This window comes from Centropristis striata, chromosome 11, assembly GCF_030273125.1.
Source record: "Centropristis striata isolate RG_2023a ecotype Rhode Island chromosome 11, C.striata_1.0, whole genome shotgun sequence".
Classification (NCBI taxonomy): domain Eukaryota; kingdom Metazoa; phylum Chordata; class Actinopteri; order Perciformes; family Serranidae; genus Centropristis; species Centropristis striata.
The window spans coordinates 14,634,605-14,654,408 of record NC_081527.1 but is presented as its reverse complement, the minus strand read 5'-3'; the positions used below and the strand labels follow the sequence as shown (position 1 = coordinate 14,654,408).

General features: G+C 41.8%; 1 protein-coding gene across 1 annotated transcript in view; it reads right to left on the bottom strand.

Annotated features, from left to right (window-relative positions):
• LOC131980036 (neurocan core protein-like) overlaps window positions 1-19,804 on the bottom strand; it is a 49,893-nt gene that overhangs the window by 8,201 nt on the left and 21,888 nt on the right. The window contains exons 7-14 of the mRNA XM_059344170.1: window positions 19,254-19,538; window positions 18,544-18,687; window positions 18,340-18,420; window positions 18,101-18,258; window positions 16,706-16,868; window positions 13,408-14,520; window positions 8,343-8,459; window positions 480-593 (exon numbers count right to left, since the gene is read on the bottom strand). Of these exons, the coding sequence (XP_059200153.1) occupies window positions 480-593; window positions 8,343-8,459; window positions 13,408-14,520; window positions 16,706-16,868; window positions 18,101-18,258; window positions 18,340-18,420; window positions 18,544-18,687; window positions 19,254-19,538 (2,175 nt within the window). The remainder of the gene's footprint in view (window positions 1-479; window positions 594-8,342; window positions 8,460-13,407; window positions 14,521-16,705; window positions 16,869-18,100; window positions 18,259-18,339; window positions 18,421-18,543; window positions 18,688-19,253; window positions 19,539-19,804) is intronic.

Below are 19,804 nucleotides of genomic sequence, written 5' to 3'. Positions count from 1 at the left end.
ACTTAAATTTCAGTGTGTAAATGTCAGATCCTATTTATTTTGAAAGGTGCAACAGTGTCATATGAAAAATAGAGACTTTCCGTGCAAAGGCCTTTCATGTTTCATATCTTAGACTCAATGTGTGCATGTATGTAGGACACTGTGCAATCTGTGAAAATACTGACTGATGCTTGGAAAACAGTGTGTATATTGTTGTGCCTGCAGAAGTTTCAGTCAGTATCTGTCACCCTGCAGCCCTGTGACACACACACAGATACACTGTGTCTGCTAGCTGCTGAGAGATGCATCTTTGTGATATTGTGTTATGACATGCTGCGGCAACAGACGCTGCACACTGATCAGGATGTTCCCACCAGCACATTTTGCAACAAACCTTTCACTGCAAGTATCGGATGACCGGTGAATCTTTACAAGTTCACTGCTGTGGTTGCAGACGCGGCGATGCACAGAATGTGTTGATGCGGTATTCTCACTCTCACCTTTCTCACACGTGTCCCCTCCATAGCTGGGCAGACAGAGGCAGAGGAATGAATCAATCTTGTCGATGCAAGTGCCTCCATTTTCACATGGCTCCGACTGGCAGTCATCAACATCTATGAGGAGGAAGAAAAACAAGCTTGTGTCATTAGAGTTCAGTTTAAATGGATGTGTTCTGTTGAAGACATGTTGTTCGTTAAGAAAGAAAAACTGTGTGTGGGCGTTCTGTGTGCCATTCAAATGCGGACACAAGACAAGCTGGTCATTAGTCCTGGTTCAAACAGGGAAATGTTGGTGAGTACAGTGTCATAATTCAAACAGGGTGTGAGGAGAATACAGGCAGTCTTATCCCCTGTACAGTCCCTATTTGTCCTCATTCTCTCACAGAAGAAGACACTCTAAAAGCCTTTCAAGTGTTATTACATCCTCCTTTATGCATTTACAGATCATGAGGTTGACTTGATTTACGTCTAATCTCTTCTTTTGTTTCTCCTCCATTGTCTCCATTTACAAAAAGGCTGCATGAGGAAGAAATAGCATTAGCGTTCCATTGCTTTCCCTTTAAAGCAGTTATTGACATACATTTGGTGGGAGAGACAGCAGAGAAGAGGAGCCTGACCAGAGGATCAGGGTTCAAGCCCCCGTTTTGGCAGCTTCGCCCTGCTGAAGACGCCTGAAGCAACAACAGATCCAGCAGCTCCAGGGCTGCTGCGCTACGGCGCTCTCTAACCTCTCAGTGGAAAGAAATGCGAGCAAAAGGAACATTTCTCCACAGGGATCAATAAAAGATTGCTTTATCATTGTAAATGGAGAGGATGTAATCTTCTTGCAGCACTGTGGGGGGTTTCGGACCCAGAATAACAGATACACCCCAGGACTGCAGAAATCTATTAAAACTCACAGCGAGAGAGCAAAAAAAAAAGCTCCTTATAAGTTTCAGCTCACCTCGAAGTATTTCTGCACATTTCAGCAGCTACATAGTTTAAAGAAAAGAGCTGAAAACACTGAAAACGGTCAGTGGCTGTAAAGAGCCTAATGTGTCAGCCAGATCAAACTAGAATGACCTTTAGACGTTCATTTCAGACTCTTCTTGCTAAACCGCAGAGTTGGTTAGAACAGCACGGATGAATTGGTTTAACTAAGTAAGATTGATTTTAAATCTTCTCTAAAATCCAATTTTCTCTTTCACTTTAAGCTCTTACATCAGTTTATAGCTTCAAAATGTTTAAGGTTTGATTTAACTTTAATCTGACAGCAGAAACCGTCTGTCTGTTTATAAAAATGGCGAAGAGGCTGTTTTTTTGAGGACAGATACGGGAACTGAAACCAGAGATTTATGCTAATGCATTTCTCTCCAACAGGCTCCAAGTTGTACGATCGATCAAACAATGTCGCTTGCAAGATCAGATAGCAAATAAGAGCATAAGTAGCAGGAGAGTTTTTCAAATGTCCTTTTTCTTATTGCAGAAATAGACTTGTTTGCTAGCTTAGTTCATTGGTTTAAAACACTAAAAGCCACCCAGTAAAAGGAACGACACTGTGACAATTTTTTATCAATCTCAGATTTACCAAACTGTGGTAAAATTGTTGGAAACTGGTAAACAACTCTGATAACTTAAATCAAGGATTTGGTGTTTCAAATGTAGTTGTACCAACTATTTGATCAGAAATTAAATGGAAACCGTGTCTGTGCAACTCAGCTTTGATTCAAGTTATGAGATAATCTCTAAATGTTTCAGCAAGGGAAAAATTACTCTGAAAATCACACAGTGTGTGTGTTCAACCAGTAAGTGCAAATGTTGGAGTTTTTTTTGTTTTTGTTTTTTTCCAATCGCTGAAGAAAACAGGGACATGTAGTTACTCAGGCATCAAATTACATAGTTTGCTGTTGGGCTGCATGAATATTTTTTTATCAGTTCTGTAACCAAAACAAATTGTTGCCATTTCTTGCATACAAAAAATATAATCTAACTATATGGACTTAAGCAACATTAATTAAACACCAACATGATAAACAACATTTCTCCAGATAAAAAAACAAACAATTGCTATATCTATCTACCTGTCCACATACATCCCATCAACCCACAGTAGGACAGTTTTAAATAATTTGTGTCATAAATAGAATATCATATAGGATCCTGCAATGGGCTGCTCACAGGACTGTATATATGCATTCATGTGTGCTACTTCTGCCAATAAAACTTTAACATTACAATAAGCAATCTAATATTTACAGCTTACATTAAAGGCAACACACATCGATATACACTGTTATCATCAGCACACCCCGTCAGAATAATATGTTCGCTAAAATGTTGCTGACGGTCAAGTTTATAGCCCATAACTATAGTTTAATGAGGTTGTCCACACAGCCAGACCAGTGGCAGAGGCAGATTTGAAAAAATATATAAGGCAACAGCTACATACAGTGTGGCAGCAGTGCACAAAGAGTTGCCCAGCATGTAGGGCACATTTTTTATTCTAATTCTCTTAACCCCTTGGTGTTTCGATGTACCGCCCTCAGTACAATGGACTCATTAGCACAAATTTTCAAATTGGTCCTCTGACCTCTCCGAATGCCAAAAATACAGAAATCTTTCTTCAGTTTTTTAAACCAAATCACAGCATGGATTTTTCTATGGTGTTCCAAAGGTCTTGGTGTATTGATGTAATATTCTTGAGGGATTTCTGACCACTTTTATCCATTCTCAACATATATACAGTGGGTACGGAAAGTATTCAGACCCCCTTAAATTTTTCACTCTTTGTTTCATTGCAGCCATTTGCTAATTTTTTTTCTCATTAATGTACACTCAGCACCCCATCTTGACAGAAAAAAACATACATGTAGAAATTTTTGCAAATTTATTAAAAAAGAAAAACTGAAATATCATATAGTCATAAGTATTCAGACAGACCCTTTGCTCAGTATTGAGTAAAAGCACCTTTTTGAGCTAGTACAGCCATGAGTCTTCTTGGGAATGATGCAACAAGTTTTTCACACCTGGATTTGGGGATTATCTGCCATTCTTCCTTGCAGATCATCTCCAGTTCTGTCAGGTTGGATGGTGAACGTTGGTGGACAGACATCTTCAGGTCTCTCCAGAGATGCTCAATTGGGTTTAGGTCAGGGCTCTGGCTGGGCCATTCAAGAATGGCCAGAGTTGTTACGAAGCCACTCCTTTGTTATTTTAGCAGTGTGCTTGGGGTCATTGTCTTGTTGGAAGGTGAACCTTCGGCCCAGTCTGAGGTCCTGAGCACTCTGGAAAAGGTTTTCTTCCAGAATATCTCTGTACTTGGCCGCATTCATCTTTCCTTCAATTGCAACCAGTCGCCCTGTCCCTGCAGCTGAAAAACACCCCCACAGCATGATGCTGCCACCACCATGCTTCACTGTTGGGATGGTATTGGGCAGGTGATGAGCAGTGCCTGGTTTTCTCCACACATACCGCTTAGCATTAAGGCATAGCATAGCATAAGTTCAATCTTGGTCTCATCAGACCAGAGAATCTTATTTCTCATAGTCTGGGAGTCCTTCATGTGTTTTTTTTGGCAAACTCTATGCAGGCTTTCATATGTCTTGCACTGAGGAGAGGCTTCTGTCAGGCCACTCTTCCATGAAGCCCCGATTGGTGGAGGGCTGCAGTGATAGTTGACTTTCTGGAACTTTCTCCCACCTCCCTACGGAATCTCTGGAGCTCAGCTACAGTGATCTTTGGGTTCTTCTTTACCTCTCTCACCTCTTCTTCCACGTTTGCTCAGTTTGGCTGGACGGCCAGGTCTAGGAAGAGTTCTGGTCGTCCCAAACTTCTTCCATTGAAGGATTATGGAGGACACTGTGCTCTTAGGAACCTTGAGTGCTGCAGAAATTCTTTTGTAACCTTGGCCAGATCTGTGCCTTGCCACAATTCTGTCTCTGAGCTCTTTGGTCAGTTCCTTCAACCTCATGATTCCCATTTGCTCTGACATGCACTGTGACCTGTAAGGTCTTATACGTGCCTTTCCTAATCAAGTCCAATCAGTTTAATTAAACACAACTGGACTCCAAAGAAGGAGTAGAACCATCTCAAGGAGCATCAGAAGAAATGGACAGCACATGAGTTAAATATATGAGTGTCACAGCAAAGGGTCTGAACTTATGACCATGTGATATTTCAGTTTTTTAAAACATTTGCAAAAAATTCTACATTTCTGTTTTTTTCTGTCAAGATGGGGTGCTGAGTGTACATTAATGAGAAAAAAAAATGAACTTAAATGATTTTAGCAAATGGCTGCAATGAAACAAAGAGTGATATTTTATATATATGTATTCCACCAAATGTGTGGAATAAATGGTATCAACCCAAAAACAAGTTATGAGACATAGTTGAACATGGACTTCAGAAAGCCATACTTTAATGTTCTGAACCCACATACACCTTAAACGGTTTATTTATTAACTAATTAAGTCTTTTTTATTAGAGATGTATGACCAGAACAACTTGACACATTGTGTTGAAATTGCTACATTTTAACCTTCAGATGCTGTACACCACCTCTATATGGTATTTTTTGTTGACCTACTATCTCCCCCTAAAAATCGACTTCACCTCAACCCCCAACTCTCAATAAAAGGGGGGAAATGATAAGGGTTAATTAAAGGCCTCCCTACATGGCACTTCATCATGTTTCTTCCACTGGAAGGACATCCAAATGTAAGATGAATAGATCCAAAGATATTCTATGTATAATAATAATGATAATAATAATAATAACATACATTTACAGTAACTATTACGCTTGGTGCATGTTAGAAAAGCTACAGGCTAGGCTTGTGTCCACCTCCCACGTAGCTGAGATCAAAGACACTCTTTGCAGCGACCCAGTCTGACCACACTGTGAGTATTTGTGGCTAATGTGATTGATTGAGTGTCAGCAAAGTGGTATGTTCAGGAAGAATGTGTCAGGCCTTGAGGTGTTTGAGCTCGCTGCAGCACGGAAAGAGCACTCTTTCTAAATATGCAACACAAGTATGCCAGAATAGTTTTTCACCAATGAGACTGCGTACATGCCTGAATCGAGATTGTGATCTTTTAATGCTCAATCCTTCAGCCCTAGTTTGTATAATACCAAAACCTAACATGTAATTTGAAAAACTGTCGTACAACTATGAATGCCCCCCGAGCTAATTATGACCTTGAGTGACCTCTCGATGTGTTAGTTAACAATAAACACACACCACCAACTCTCTGTCCATTAAAATCCGCCCAGCTCTTTGTTGTTCAACATAAAAAGTCTGATCCTCTCGTCCCTCTCATCCATTATGCAGAGGGGAAGCTGCTCCTCAGAGAGATAATACTGCAAAATCTGCAAATCCATAACAAAGCCCTCCAGCATACCCACGCATCAGCTGCTGGCTGTCAGCGTGACTGTCTATCCGTCCGTCTTTCTCTGAACAGACTAAACTTGGCACTCAGTGAGTATAAAGGTGTTCACAGCCTGACACAGATAAGTATGTTACTGTATGTGGTTTCACTTGGTCATAAAGTCACCTCTTCCTCAAGGAATTGCTGCCTTACACTCTGAGCATGTGTTCAGGAACAAATTAGGACTCTCAAGGCAGATTTATACCTCCATGTCCAAGAGTCACAGTCACAGGCTCTGTGCACGTGTCCCCGTAGAGACTCAGGAGCTCAAAGTGTCTCTGTATTAGGGGCACAGTTTGGTTTTAAAGCTGGAGCTAGGTATGCATGGATACAATCTTCAATCATGTAATCATCTGTAAGTAATGTCTTAAATACCCAGAAAAACAAGCTATATATCACATTAATTAATTAATTATTAATAAGATCCTATTTAAAGCAGCATTGATTTACAACACAGCACAGAAACTAAAGATGCTCTAACTTTCATCTCACTGCGATTTTAAAGGCCCTGCACACCCAGAAAGGTGATTTCATTTATTTTGATGCAACTTCTACTCAAGTGGAAGTTGGGCAGAGATGTTAATAACACGATGTCAGCAAACTACATGCACCAATAATAACGATTGTAAATTGTACCACACAGCTTGTGCAAAATAAGAATGAGGGATAAGTCAAAATAAGCCCTTTCAACAGTCACTGTAGTCGAAGCACCAAAAACATCAACAATGTTTCAAAAGAAAGATTCTTTTTTTTTTTTTAAACAGATATGGTTTTGATTTATTTATGTTTTTGGTGAAGTCAAGGGAATATCAGTGAAACTGTTGTTCAGTTGTTTCAATGAGATCTCAAACTTTTTAAATTTGCCTAAATCATGTTTTTTTTTTTATTTTGCACTCAAGGGAAAATCATTCAAAAGGATACTGGTTTATATAATTTTAAGGCTGGCTTTCATCTGTTTTTGCAAATAAACTCTTCGAGGCTTTAGATCAAGGCCGATGATACAGTGGGAACAGACTGACAGCATGTGGGTGAGTTTTGTGTGTGGATTTCGCTGCAGTCCATGGCTGCTTTTCATTTGGCCACTTGTTACATGGTGGCACTCAAATGGTGAGTGCACTGGTTGCCAATTGTTTAAGGTGCAAACCATAAAAATGCCAACGTCTGTTAAAAACACTCAACACTCTCTCTCTCCTGTCATTTCCTGTCTGGCTCTACATTACTACCAACAAAAGGTAAGAATGCAACAAAAAAAGCAGCTCGTGAGGCAACAGTGAATCTATACAAGCTGGTCAAACTGCAGTGAGTAGTTGAGATGCCGTGTAAAACTTATATTTAATCGTTTTTATAGACAGTACATCACCTTTTCCATTTCAGCTAAAATATCCACATTGTTTAATAGTCTGTTTTGTTTACAGTGCTGTTGGTATAAATTTTATTTACATGCTGCATAAAGCCATCGCTTAAAGACAGCATAAGCAGCATCTGCGGCACAATTGGAGTGCACACAGTAACCACAGTGTCAGCTGGTCGTCTGCAGATGTTTATCCCTACCTTGGAAACACAGGATCACATCTGGCTCCCTGACACCATTATAACATAATAGAGTCACACCTCAGACATGACCTTACCATGCTACAGATAGGAAAAACAAAAGAGGAATCAGCACAGAGACACAGACAGCGAAAGGTAGAGGAAATTGCATGTAGATAAAGAAGAATTGATCTGGAAGATTTTGAATCTAGATTCTGTCAGTCGCTCTTTGTCTTGTATTCCATGCAGGTCACAAATGGTTACGTGCAACATAGCAGCCTCTTGGCCCCGGCCTCCTGTAGCAAAATGTTTTAATCTGCTCTGAAGGTGTAATCACAAACAGTGATCAGCACCTCTCAGCCGTCTCTACACCTGCACGAGGATGTTATTAGCTCCTTCTGTCAGCAGCATATCATCAAACTCTATGAAGTCCGTTGGGCATAAAGGCCTTCAGGTGAGGAACAATTGATTGGTTTCTGGTGCTGATACGAATCTGGGATTTCCGCCATTCAATGATTTTTCTTTTCCAATGACAAAACTAAGAGAGGCCTTGACTTGATTCCAAAGCCTTTAGGTGTTCTTGCAGGGACAAGAAATCAATTCAGCTCAACCTTTCAACTGACTGTCAGGAGATCTTGTTCTTTCCTCCACTATATGAAACTACTACTGTGGGAATTTTGTTGAAAAAAAACAAAAAACTCGGCAGTGAAAGCTACCAATATTTTGACCTTGAAGGGCCAATATCATCACCCTACTCTGATCCTAACCTTTGACCCCAGCCTTCAGTCAACCTCCTCCCTCAAAGTGACGGACAGCTCCACCTTTGACCTGCCAGTTGGATAGCCTTACATCAATATGTACTAAGGCCAATATGTGGGTACATTCATGTGTGTGTGTTTGTGTGGGATGTGTGCAATGATCACTCACCAATCTCACAGTTCTCCCCTGTGTATCCTTGTGGGCAGTAGCAGCTGTAGCCCGTTCCCTGAGGAAGGCACTTTCCTCCATGCAGACACGGGTTTGTCACGCAGGGCTCCACCTCGTCTACAAAAGACAGACGGATGGGGGGTGGAGGGGGAATGTTGGGATTCAAAATGAGGGAATTAATTAGTCATACTGTAAAGAAGATTGCCTTTTCTGTTGGTAAACCTAATTTATTTTGGCGAGACAAGTGTATCTAAGCTCATCAGCTGATTAGAGCTTAAACGGACAGTTCACCCCAAAATCAAAATACATATTTTTCCTCTTAACTCTAGCTATTTATCAATGTGGATGGTTTTAGTGAGAGTTGCAGAGTGTTGGATATATAAGCTGTAGACACGTCTGCCTTCTCTCAAATATAATGGAACTACATGAAACCTGGGATGGACATTTGAAGCAAAAATACTATACAATATTGACCTGAAACTATTCTGCCGTTCTTCAAAGATCCGGCAAGTGAAAAATGAATGTGATGTTTTATGTCACATTATCTGAAAATAAACTGTTTTCTGTATAGTTGAAGTGGAGCTTTTCCAGATGAGCAGCGTGAGTCTGTCACAGACAGACAGGACTGATAAGAAACATGTGACATACTGGACACTGGCCAAGCTCAAAATGTTGTATACAATATAAAGTTACTAACAGTAATTATTTCTGAATGCTGCATATAAGAGACTCACTTTTTTGCCCAGAAGCTAACAGTTTGATGGATGGTTTGAGTGTGACGACCAATCAGAGGCAGTATTTCTGACTACATGGCAGCTCTGATCTCAAACGCACTGTGCATTGGCCTATGTTTTACATTTAGACAAGTAAGTTTTCCTATCAAGCTAACATCTCAGTAGCATCTCGCCCATCTCACAGCACTGTAGCAAATTATATACTTCCTTTGTTCAGAAAAGGGCTAAACTGAATGTGCCACACAGACATGACGATGATCACATAAACTATTGGATGTTTATAGTCTTATGACCATTCAAAAATCATGACCCATTCCTACTCACTGTCTTGCTTACAATCTTGAAATAATTTCAGAAAACATTGGATATTGAGTTTTTCAACGTTTTTTTGTTTTTTTTCCAGCACACCAAGCCAAGTGCCATTTTGTTCCAAGGCAGACATCTCTATGGCTGATATCTCCAACACTCAACTCACACCAAAACAACCTAAACTGATAAATTACAGCGTGACTGCTAAGTGTTAAAATATGTATTTCTGATTTTAGGGTGAACTGTCCCTTTTAGTATAGTTTATGCCATGGTGACCCTCTAAACACAATTTCCCTCACCACTGCCGGGGGTTTTGAATAAAAATAAAATAAATGCGTGACTCATAAAAAAAACATGCCTGCCTAATTTTCCATCATTGCAGCTCAGCCAGAACCAGCGGTTACAACACATGCATATCCATTTCACACTCTGTCTCTTTTCAAAGAGATCAGAAGCCAGAGAGCCTCAACCTCGCCATCCACTCACAGCCGCAGTTGTCATGGTTACCATATGGAAAGCGAGGCCTAGGCTCACTCCAGCGAGCGTAGTGGGCAGCGTGAGAACTTCAGACATTAGCCACCCTCAACAGAAATGAGCAGACCTCCCGCTGTGCGCCTCGGCCCCTTTATTCACCCCCTAAATGTGTGCGTGTGTGTGGTCTCCTTCCACAATTACAGATTTCCATATCAATTGACACACCACCACGTGTTTCTCCCCTGGGCCGCTCATTATAGCAACTTAAGGTCTTTGAAAACCACCACTCGTTCATCCCGGCCACAAAAGCTCGGCTGTGGGAGTCTTTGTTCTGCCAGCTCTCTCTGACACTGAGGACTGCTTAGGAGGGGGTGGTGTGTGAGGTTGACGTTGTGTGTGTGTGTGTAGGTTTGTGTTTACACAGTACGATGAGCGAAAATCAATACCATGGCTATGATTAGCCTTGAAGCCGATCCTGTCCAATATCTAGCCAGAGGCAGACATCTCAAGCTCACATCCTCTGAATTATCAAGATGCCGACTGCTGTGTTAGGCAAAATAAATATGATTAAAAATAAAAGATTGGGGGTTTTCAATCACAAGAACAAGATTTCTCAAAAGCGCCAGCTCCATAGATTTATATTAAGTTTTGCGAGCTAATCCTCTGCTCGTGGTGCGAATTCTGCTGAAGTCAGGTACTAAAACCAGCCATGCATTTCATTTAATGTACATCAGTCCAGGTCGAAACGCACTCGCACCCTCTGCATCAGTCAAGGTCATGGCACTGCTTGACAAATACCAACTGTTATGACAAGAAGCAGATTTACTACAGCATGTGTGTGTGTCCATGTGTGTGTGAAAGATAAACCTTGTGCGATTGGCCGTTCATTAAAGCGAGTGGTGCAGAAAAATCAATAGTCTGTAGAAGGAGCTGACAGAGTGGACTGTCCCTAGCTCTGCCGACACCACCGGCACAAACAACAACAATAATCTGGCAACAGCAGAATCCAACTAATACGTTTACAGAAATGGGACAGTAAGGGGATAATACGAGCCGAGGCAACACGGATACCTCAAAGTATTACTCCACACATCAAACATAGCCTTTGCTTCGAGTAATAACAGCCTCGGACACAGTGGAAATATGGTTTACATTGGAAATATGATTTTCAGATAAGCGCTTTCACAGGTGGCGTTGGCATTTCTGCGAGGGCAAGAGAGCACGAAGAGGAAAGTGGAAACAGAGAAACCATCTGTAACTTATATAATAGAGAAATAAGTGAAAAAAATCTGTTTAAAGTCACAACCCCTGGGCCTGAAAAGGGAAGCCAATGCTAAAGTGCATAAAACCTGTATTCGTTCCAATAGCCAGCAGGGGGCGACTGCACTGGTTGCAAAAATAAGTCAAATTGCATAGAAGTCTATGAGAAAATTACTTCTCATTTGATTTATTACCTCAGTAAACATGAGTTTATGGTCTCTATCACTTGTTTTGCGTCTTCTTTCATGCAGCATGATATCCCTTTTAGAGTAAAATAGACAATAAAACAGGGTAAACTTTGGGGCCAAGTGTGTTTCTGTTCATGAAAGGTAATTGTTACATTTTGGGTCGCTTAAAAATATCTCTTTTGTACTAAAACTACTCTTAAGGAGTCAGCTATTCATATTGAACAATGACGTTAATTTAGCGTCCTTCCAGGTGCTGCTGCTGCTGCTCTGGTTGCATAAAACCAAGATCGTTCCAGGCTTCAAAACCCAAAGTCCACAAACCAATGGGTGATGTAACTGTGTCTATGTCAATTAATTTGATACAGTCTTTGTTTCTTGCACCGTGTGTCTGCATGCATGCGTTCATGTTAGAGAGCAATGTGCTCGTCTACTGAAGGTCTTTAGACTTTAACCTGAGGCTTCTCTTTTTTTCCTCTCCTCTTTCATTGATTGAAGTGATTGATGAAGTGCTCTCCGTGATCCAGTCAGGAAAGAAAACACTGACCACCACCATGAAACCAACCACAAGGGATGGCGCTGGAGCTGAGAGAGGGAAAGAGAGATGAAGGCCAAATATTCTGGTCTTCTTCTGTTTGTGTAGCAAAGATATCTCTGTATGTGTTGTGTGTTTATGGCCTTCTGCCTGCATGGCTCCAGGGTGTCAGTCAATCAATCAACCCTCATACTGTACACCAGAAGCCTGGGTGGTTGCCCTCGGCTTCTTGTCAATACAGTTTACAGCTGTTTTCCATCTGCAGACTCCTCACACCCCGAGCAGGCACATGAGCCGCTTTCAAAGGAAGCAAAATAAATCACCATAGAAATGTGTGATAGCATGATGCCTGCAGGGCTCTCAAACGCTGGGTGATAGGATGTTCCCCGTATGAACTCTCATTATCAAGCGAAAAATAAGTAAACCAGGTGGCCAGCCAGGAGCTTTGCTGAGATATACCGTGCTGCAGACTTAATCAACAGATTGTGTATGGTGGCAGGAATGCGGTCTGGTGGGAATAAAAGGTGTGTAGCCGAGGGAGTACACACTGAGCTTTTTGAATAAATATGCCAGTGGCGATGTCAGGGGAGGAAAGGAAAAGGCAATCTTTAAGGCGAGTTCTATTTATTTACAACTTGGGTGTTTTTTTCATCGGCCTTCACTCCTATCGGTTATGATAACAGGGGACCAACTGAAGAGCAAAAAACACAAACAAGTCGGACGATCAGTCAGACTTAACAGAAGAAATACTGTTACAATTCTTGTCATATTACTTTCTATTTTGAGTAAAGGTTTATAAAAACTTTTACACAACTCCTTATGCCTTATAAGGGTTATATGCCAAACTATTTCTTGGCAGAAAGTGGTAAATTCCTGCTGGATGCCTTTTAACTGATGCCAGTTATAGTCCAGCACAAAGTCCTTGTAAAACAATAAACTGTTGTATTTACACTTTGGCTTTTAGATACATGATAATTAGTGCGCTTAAGGACTACTGTTAGGCAGATCCAGGCTAGCTGTTTGTGCTAAGCTAAGCTAACTAGCTACTTGCTCTAGCTACAAATGTGTTGGACAGACATGACAGCAGTAATGATCATGTCATGGCAAAAAAAGCAAACAAATGTATATATTTACTTTCCTTTATCAAGCAGCTCGGCTCTGATTTGAGAGGTATTTTGACCATCGACGACTAGCTTAGCGCCAGTGATTGTAAGCGCAGTCTTCACAGTGAAACAGTGTGGTTCCTATCTTCTTACTGTTGCCAACAAATGATGTTCAAATCTAGGTTGTATGAGGTTCTTATCCACAGTCAGCACTTCCCCAGTTTGTAGAAGCAGGAAGGAGTACTCCCTGTGTTCTTTGAGGTAAAATGACTGTTTTTGTCTATGGAATCTGGTTGCAGCAACGTAAAGAGGTGGACTATGGATAAGTACACCATAAAACCCTACTTCAACTGTCCCTTTAAGGCTGGCAAACCAAAATAGTACTTTTTTCAAATAATAATTTTCTTTTGAATAAAGCCTGCCAACAGGATGACAAAACATCTGAAAAAGCCATACAATGCTGACCTGTCGGGCTGAGAGTTATGGTGCTGATGTTGACTCCCCCTCTGTTGCTCTCCTCCTCCATATTGCCAGGTAACAGGGCCCCTGACCCTACAGCGTGAGACCAAGCAGACTCCTCCACGTCCGCTGGTACCGGCAGTAATGCAGGAGGATAATCCAGAGAGCTGTTCACAACGGCTTTTTCCAGTGGGACCCAGTTCAGGTGGTTAGTGGAGCTGTCCTGGTCAAAGTGAGGAGACGGAGACGGGTCTCCTGATCCAGAGGTTTGAAAAGGGGAACGGGGTGAGGATGGTGAGGTCGAGAGGGAAGGGGTTTGGGAAGTGGATGGAGCGGGGGAGGAGGGAGGTGGAAGAGACGGAGATGGGGAGGGAGACTTGGGTTGAAACAGGGACTGAGATGGGGATGGAGATTGGGATGGGGATGCAGTAACAGACGTTGATGGTGGAGATACGGAGAGGGGATCTGGTGAGCTTGATGGGGACAGGGTTTCTGCTGGTGAGGTGGACGGGGATTCAGATGTAGATAAGTCAGTTGTGGTCATCACATCGAGCTCCAGAGCATTAGCAGTAATAGTGGTGGTCATGGTGGTGGTGGACTGCCCCCTCCTGTGACCCCTCTCTCTGGACCTTTCTCTGGATCTTTCTCTTGGTTTGCTTGTCCCAACTGGTCGACGTGAAACTTGTATCTCCCCTTTTGCTTCCGCTCCAGTGATTTCTCCACTCCCCTCATCCTCTCCTTTCCCCTTTTCCTCTCCTCTCCCCTTCTCCTCTCCTCTGCTCCTGTCCTCTCCTCGGTTTTTCTTCCCCCTTCCTCTGCCTCCTCTACCGCTGCCTCTGGAGGTCACCGTCTCCTCCCTCTTGTCGCCCGGCTGGGTCGTGGTCTCCGATTCAACACGGATCCAAGTTTCTACGCTGGATGAGGCGCTTCCGGGTGCAGAACTGGAGGTGGTGGAGGTGTGTGTCTCTGAAGTCTCCCGGCTCTTGATGCTCTCTGTAGTCATAGAGCTACTGGAGGCGGCCAAAGTAGATGCCAGACGAGTGGGAGAGTCTTCACTGGCTGGCGTAGAGTTTTCCCTCGTGGGACCGCCGAACCATGAACTTCCCCATGAAAACAAACCTGCAGAGGGCACAAAACAAACAAAAAACAAAAGAACGATAGAAGTCAGGGGTGCAATTATTGCAGACAGAGAGAAAAGAGCAAAAAGAGAAAGCCAAGAGTGACGAACAAAGCAAAAATCATCTTATGGATTCTCTCTGCTTTGCCAAGGGAGACAAAACAAACACATCTAAGCTGTCTGAGCTGTCCGTCAGCTGTTTTTTTTCTATCACTGCGCTCGCACCGTCTACACTTCAATATGATCAACGTCAGCAAGCCAACCTCTGTGGACACTGTGAAGAAAAACATTTAAAGAAAAGCTCTGAACATTTGCCTCTGCAGTATATTAAACATCATTGTCACAGGGATAAATATAACCAGAAAACACTGGATGGATAAACAAAGGTGAGCTGCATTGAATTGTTTGCCAATTAGCAGAAGCTGCTTGTTTGAAAGGTTGAACATTCAGCACTGAGTCTAAGTGTGAGCTTTCAAAGCAAGAATTACACCGCATGTCATATCAGGGTTGTGTTACCGACCAGTTTCTGACTTGTAAATGTTGTTACGTCAACATCGAAGTCACAATTACAGCTAATTAAGTTCCCTCTGAAAGCTCGCATATGTTCGACTTGAGGCTTTACTTTATGCAACTGTTCATTTAAACAGCCACTGTTGTCTACAACAAATAAATAAATAAAGATAGCGTTTTTCTCTCTTAAAAGATTATGTCTCTTAAAAGATTTAGGTCTACTACAAAGATGCTGCTACAGTCAGCACAATTTGTTGTTTCTTTTCTTGTTGGTTCTTTGCAATGGGAAATTGCAAATATGTTGGCAAATGTCGTCTTCTTTCTGACACATGTCCTCCATCTGTTACTGCAAATAAAAGTTAATGAAAGTAATTTAATGTTGTTTCTTTAATTTTTGGATCATCACAAATAGGCTGTGTTCTAAAAGTAGAGAGTAGTTACACTGAGAAAAAATAATGTATAGAAATAACATAAACATGTTTACAGTTGATGAAAATATGTTTTGCTAATCATATAATTGCATCATAGCCCGCTGGATCAGAGTCGATTTGGATCGTGAGGTGCCTAGAGACTCACAGCTCTACTGGACACATAAAGACACACACACACACACACACACACACACACACAGTCATGCCAAACAGAATGAAACTAAACTACCATCCCAGCCTCAGATTGAATCAACAACTTAACAAACACTGACTGGAGATGCCTGCCATTTTGACAGCACTTTTGTCCACATAAAACAAATAAAGACTCGTAAACCTGCTGAGACACGGGAGAGCAGAGTGCAGGTTAACAATTTGAATTTCAATCTTTTTCCATCATCGGCGTGTTGAGAAGAAGCCTGATGTTTTCAACCTTGCACACCTTTGCCTCAGTGTTAATAATTGCAATCCAGTTTAAGACGGATATGGCTTCTCTGCATGGATACAACAGTATCTCATTACATATGCATATGTCTTATACAGAGACATTGATAAATGATGATTTGTTTAGCTATTACTTGTAGCTTTGGCATGAAATCTGCTCTGCTTTTAGTATTTCATGTTATCCTTTATATTTTTAATTAGAATATAATTTGCTTTTTGTAATTTTCCACAGATTTTTAACTATTCACATTGTATCCCGTTGCGATGGAAATCACAGCTGGAGCTCGTCAGCAGCCACACCTGGTTTCGATCACAGCATGTTGGTGCCCTCCAGGAGCGCCAGTCTGAGACACAGTGAGACTTCAACACAGTTTTTGCAGAAGACAGAGTTGATGCAGGACAGACTCCCTCTTTTCTCTCCACAGCATGCCGGGGGTGCAAGGCCTCTGCTCTCCCAATTACCCCTTATTAATTCTGTGTTTCTCTAATGAACTTCATTCCTGGGGCTTCTTTGTAGTGTAATTAATGTTCCATCCTGTTGTGTTGCCCAACTGATGTTTCCGCAACATCACAGACCCGAGCCAATTAGTGTCCCTCAACAGAAATATGTTCAGAATATAAACACACACTGATATCAAGCCTTCTGGATGCTTGATAACTGAAATCTGCGGCTTTGACTCCATTCCAGAAAGATACATTTTTATTAAATAAACCCAAACATATATATTTTGCTTTCCCTTCTGTGAGTTTTGCATTTTTTCCAAAAGCTCTTAACCCAGATAATAGGCAGTATAAATCCACTCACTTGGTGATGCTGCCCTGGATGGATTTGATCCCTCATCTGTCTTTTTTGCTGTTGTCTCCTCCTCCACTGTCTGTCCACTTGGTGCTTGGGTTCCTTCTACATCTTCGGTCCCCGCCAGGTAATTCCAAGGCTTCCAAATGGACTTGACGATCTTTGAGATCACCTAATGAAGGGAAGTGAGTTGGTTTAGTGAGTTTAGTGGGGCTGCTTCAAATCTGAAAATGAAAGCAGCAAGCTCGGGTATTTTTTGGTCTCCATAATAACCTTACAGCATTTAATATAATATGTAATTCAAGCGGTCTGAAAGAAAAACCAGACTTCTGCCCCTCCTCCTGGCTTTGTTTTCAGGGTCTAAAAAACCTAGTCCCTGATGGGAGACTTTGTCCAATCACAGGTAGTGTTCAGGTAGTATTTTAGAGTGATGGCGTTTCTATTGGTTGTTCTACCTAATGCAGATGTGTGTGACTCCTTTAGATCAGGGGTAGGCAACCTGCGGCTCCGGAGCCACATGTGGCTCTTTAGGCCAGCTGCAGTGGCTCCCTGCAGCTGTGATAAAAAAAAATCATACGACGTGAACAGTTATTTCAGTTTTCCCTATAAACGGTATTAAAACTTCTACAGCCTGGCACCTTAACATCTATATTTTGCCAACTTCAAGTCCAGTTTTGAGTTTCCCTAGCTAGACGAGCTTTCAATTCCAAATCTCCTGAGATATTTCTTTGGTGTCCAGCCTCTCATTTGCACTTGGCTCCTCGCTGCATTCTGACAAAATCATATTAATAAATGTTAATTATTACTTATTAGTAATGTTGGTAGGCTAATTTAGAGGACTTAGAACTTAGTAGGCTGTTACATCTTCATTGTGAGGCTCAAAATAAGGTTTGCGACTCCGTTCTGACATTATTTCTCTTTTTTTCCCAACAATTGCTCTTTTGTAAGTAAAGGTTGCCGACCCCTGCTTGTCACTGCAAAAACACCCAAAAAAGGAAGACATGCAAGACACATTATCAAAAAGGGAGTCTGACAAGAAAAATAATAATACACGTCAATATCGTATTGAAGAAAGAATATTTTTAATACTTAAGCCTTCTGTTAACCGTAGCGAAGGCCTCTCAACTGCAGCTAATTCAAGTTCATGATTATTTAGCTAGCTAGAGCATGAAGGGCTTTACAGGCCACAAATTTGCAAAGAAAACAGGACGTTCATTCTCATAGAACTGCTGCTATATTATGACATTGGGATTACAATCATGATTGAGATAATTGAAATCAATGACTCATATAGGTTACTGTATGAAGCATGTGCATGTGTCTAGTGGGAGTCTTCGGACAGAGATACAGGAGGAGGGTTGCATTTACAAATTTAATTTTTTTTGCCTTTAATCTCAGACTAACCTTCTTCTCAGCGGGGGTAGGGTGGACCGGCGGTCGGAGAAACTGCTCTGAGTCGGGGCCAGGCTCCAGTGGTTCTCCCCAGTCTACGAGGGTCTGTCCTGGGATTAGCTGGAGGGTCACAAATGACCCTGAAGACTCTGAGGACCAGGGGTCGGAGGCTGACGACACAATCAGTTGGATTTTTATCACCATCATCATTCTTCATTGATCAATACACATCATTAATACAGCAGCCTTACAAGTATTGGGGCTGTGAAGGGAGGCCTCCTCTTCTAGGTCAACCAATCCTGTCCAGTTTGAAGGTGAAACATCTGAGGATCCTGCAAGGACATGTTTAAAAAATAAAATATTTTATTCTTGGTCAGTCTTACTGTATTTGTGATCTTCTGTTTAATTAGATGGTTCATGTTCACAGATCTGCTAATCTCAGACAAATGTCAAACCTCTGGTAGTGGAGGTTTTCTGTATCGTCTCGTCGGGACTTCCTGTCCCTGCGGAGTCAGAATCACTTGAACCTGCGAGGTAGCTCCAGGGCTTCCACAGGGAGGTGTAGATCTGAGATATAGAGCCCGAATTCTTCACTTTACCTGCGAAACAAGTTAAACAGATTTGCTGTTCACATGGCTATCACTGAAGGATTTTACTCAAAGCTTTGCTGTGTTTTCATTTCTGCAGAAAAATGGCCAATATCAGTCAACAAAAACATCAAGATATCTGAGTTCAGCACATCCTGTTCCTGTTTTCTATCCCTCCCACTGCTGCTGTCAATTCAGCAGTTTCACAGATAGATGTCGGTGGGATAGATAATGTGAGTCAGAATTCATTGTTGCCATAGCTACAATAGTGGCAATGACAGTTATTGTTAATGTGACTACAATAATAGCACTCAAGGGTTTCACAGTAACATAAATATCGGTGTTAGGAGAGAGATGGAAGCATTATCAATGTGTAATTATTAGTTTTTTGTTGTAATTTTTCTTCTTCACATTTCGATTTCATCTTTATATGAATCATTAAATCATATGATTATGAAAAATTATTGAGATTATGCTGTTTCACTGTATTCTTCTTTAGTAATGGTTTATCCATTCGTAATGACTGAATTGAACTAATTTTCCATTAACAACATGGATTTACTCTAATGGTACCATACCTCTGTAGCAGTAAGCATCATACAGCGCCGTGGTGTTGTCAGTGGTGCTGTTCGGTGGGACGATGCGGACTCCCGGGTGGTTCCCTCCACAGTCGGGGCGAAGCCAGGTCACCGGGTAGCGGACGCTGCCATCAGACAACCAGCCCGGGGCGCAGCTGTCCAGGCCGGCCTTCCAGGCCAGATAAAGCTGCCCCACTGTGGCCAGCTGGCCCCCAAGGGACACACAGCGGTCCGAGGCAGAGGACAGAGACAGTCTGCCTGGGACTGAGGAGTGAAATACTTCACCTGGAGGTCAGAGACATGAGACAAGTTGTCAAGAAGCAGTTGACACCTGAGTTGGACACTAAAACTATATTTCTAGGCTTTGAAATCAAACACATTACTGTAAATATATAATGGTACTTAAGGGATAAGGCTTCTGGAATTCTATAAACCCCATGAAAAGACCAAAACCAACAACATAGTTCCCTACTCTGTGTGTGGCCTAAAGCCCATTGGTTGTAACTGAAGACATACATCCTTAAAAACAAAATGAACAAATGCATCTTTTC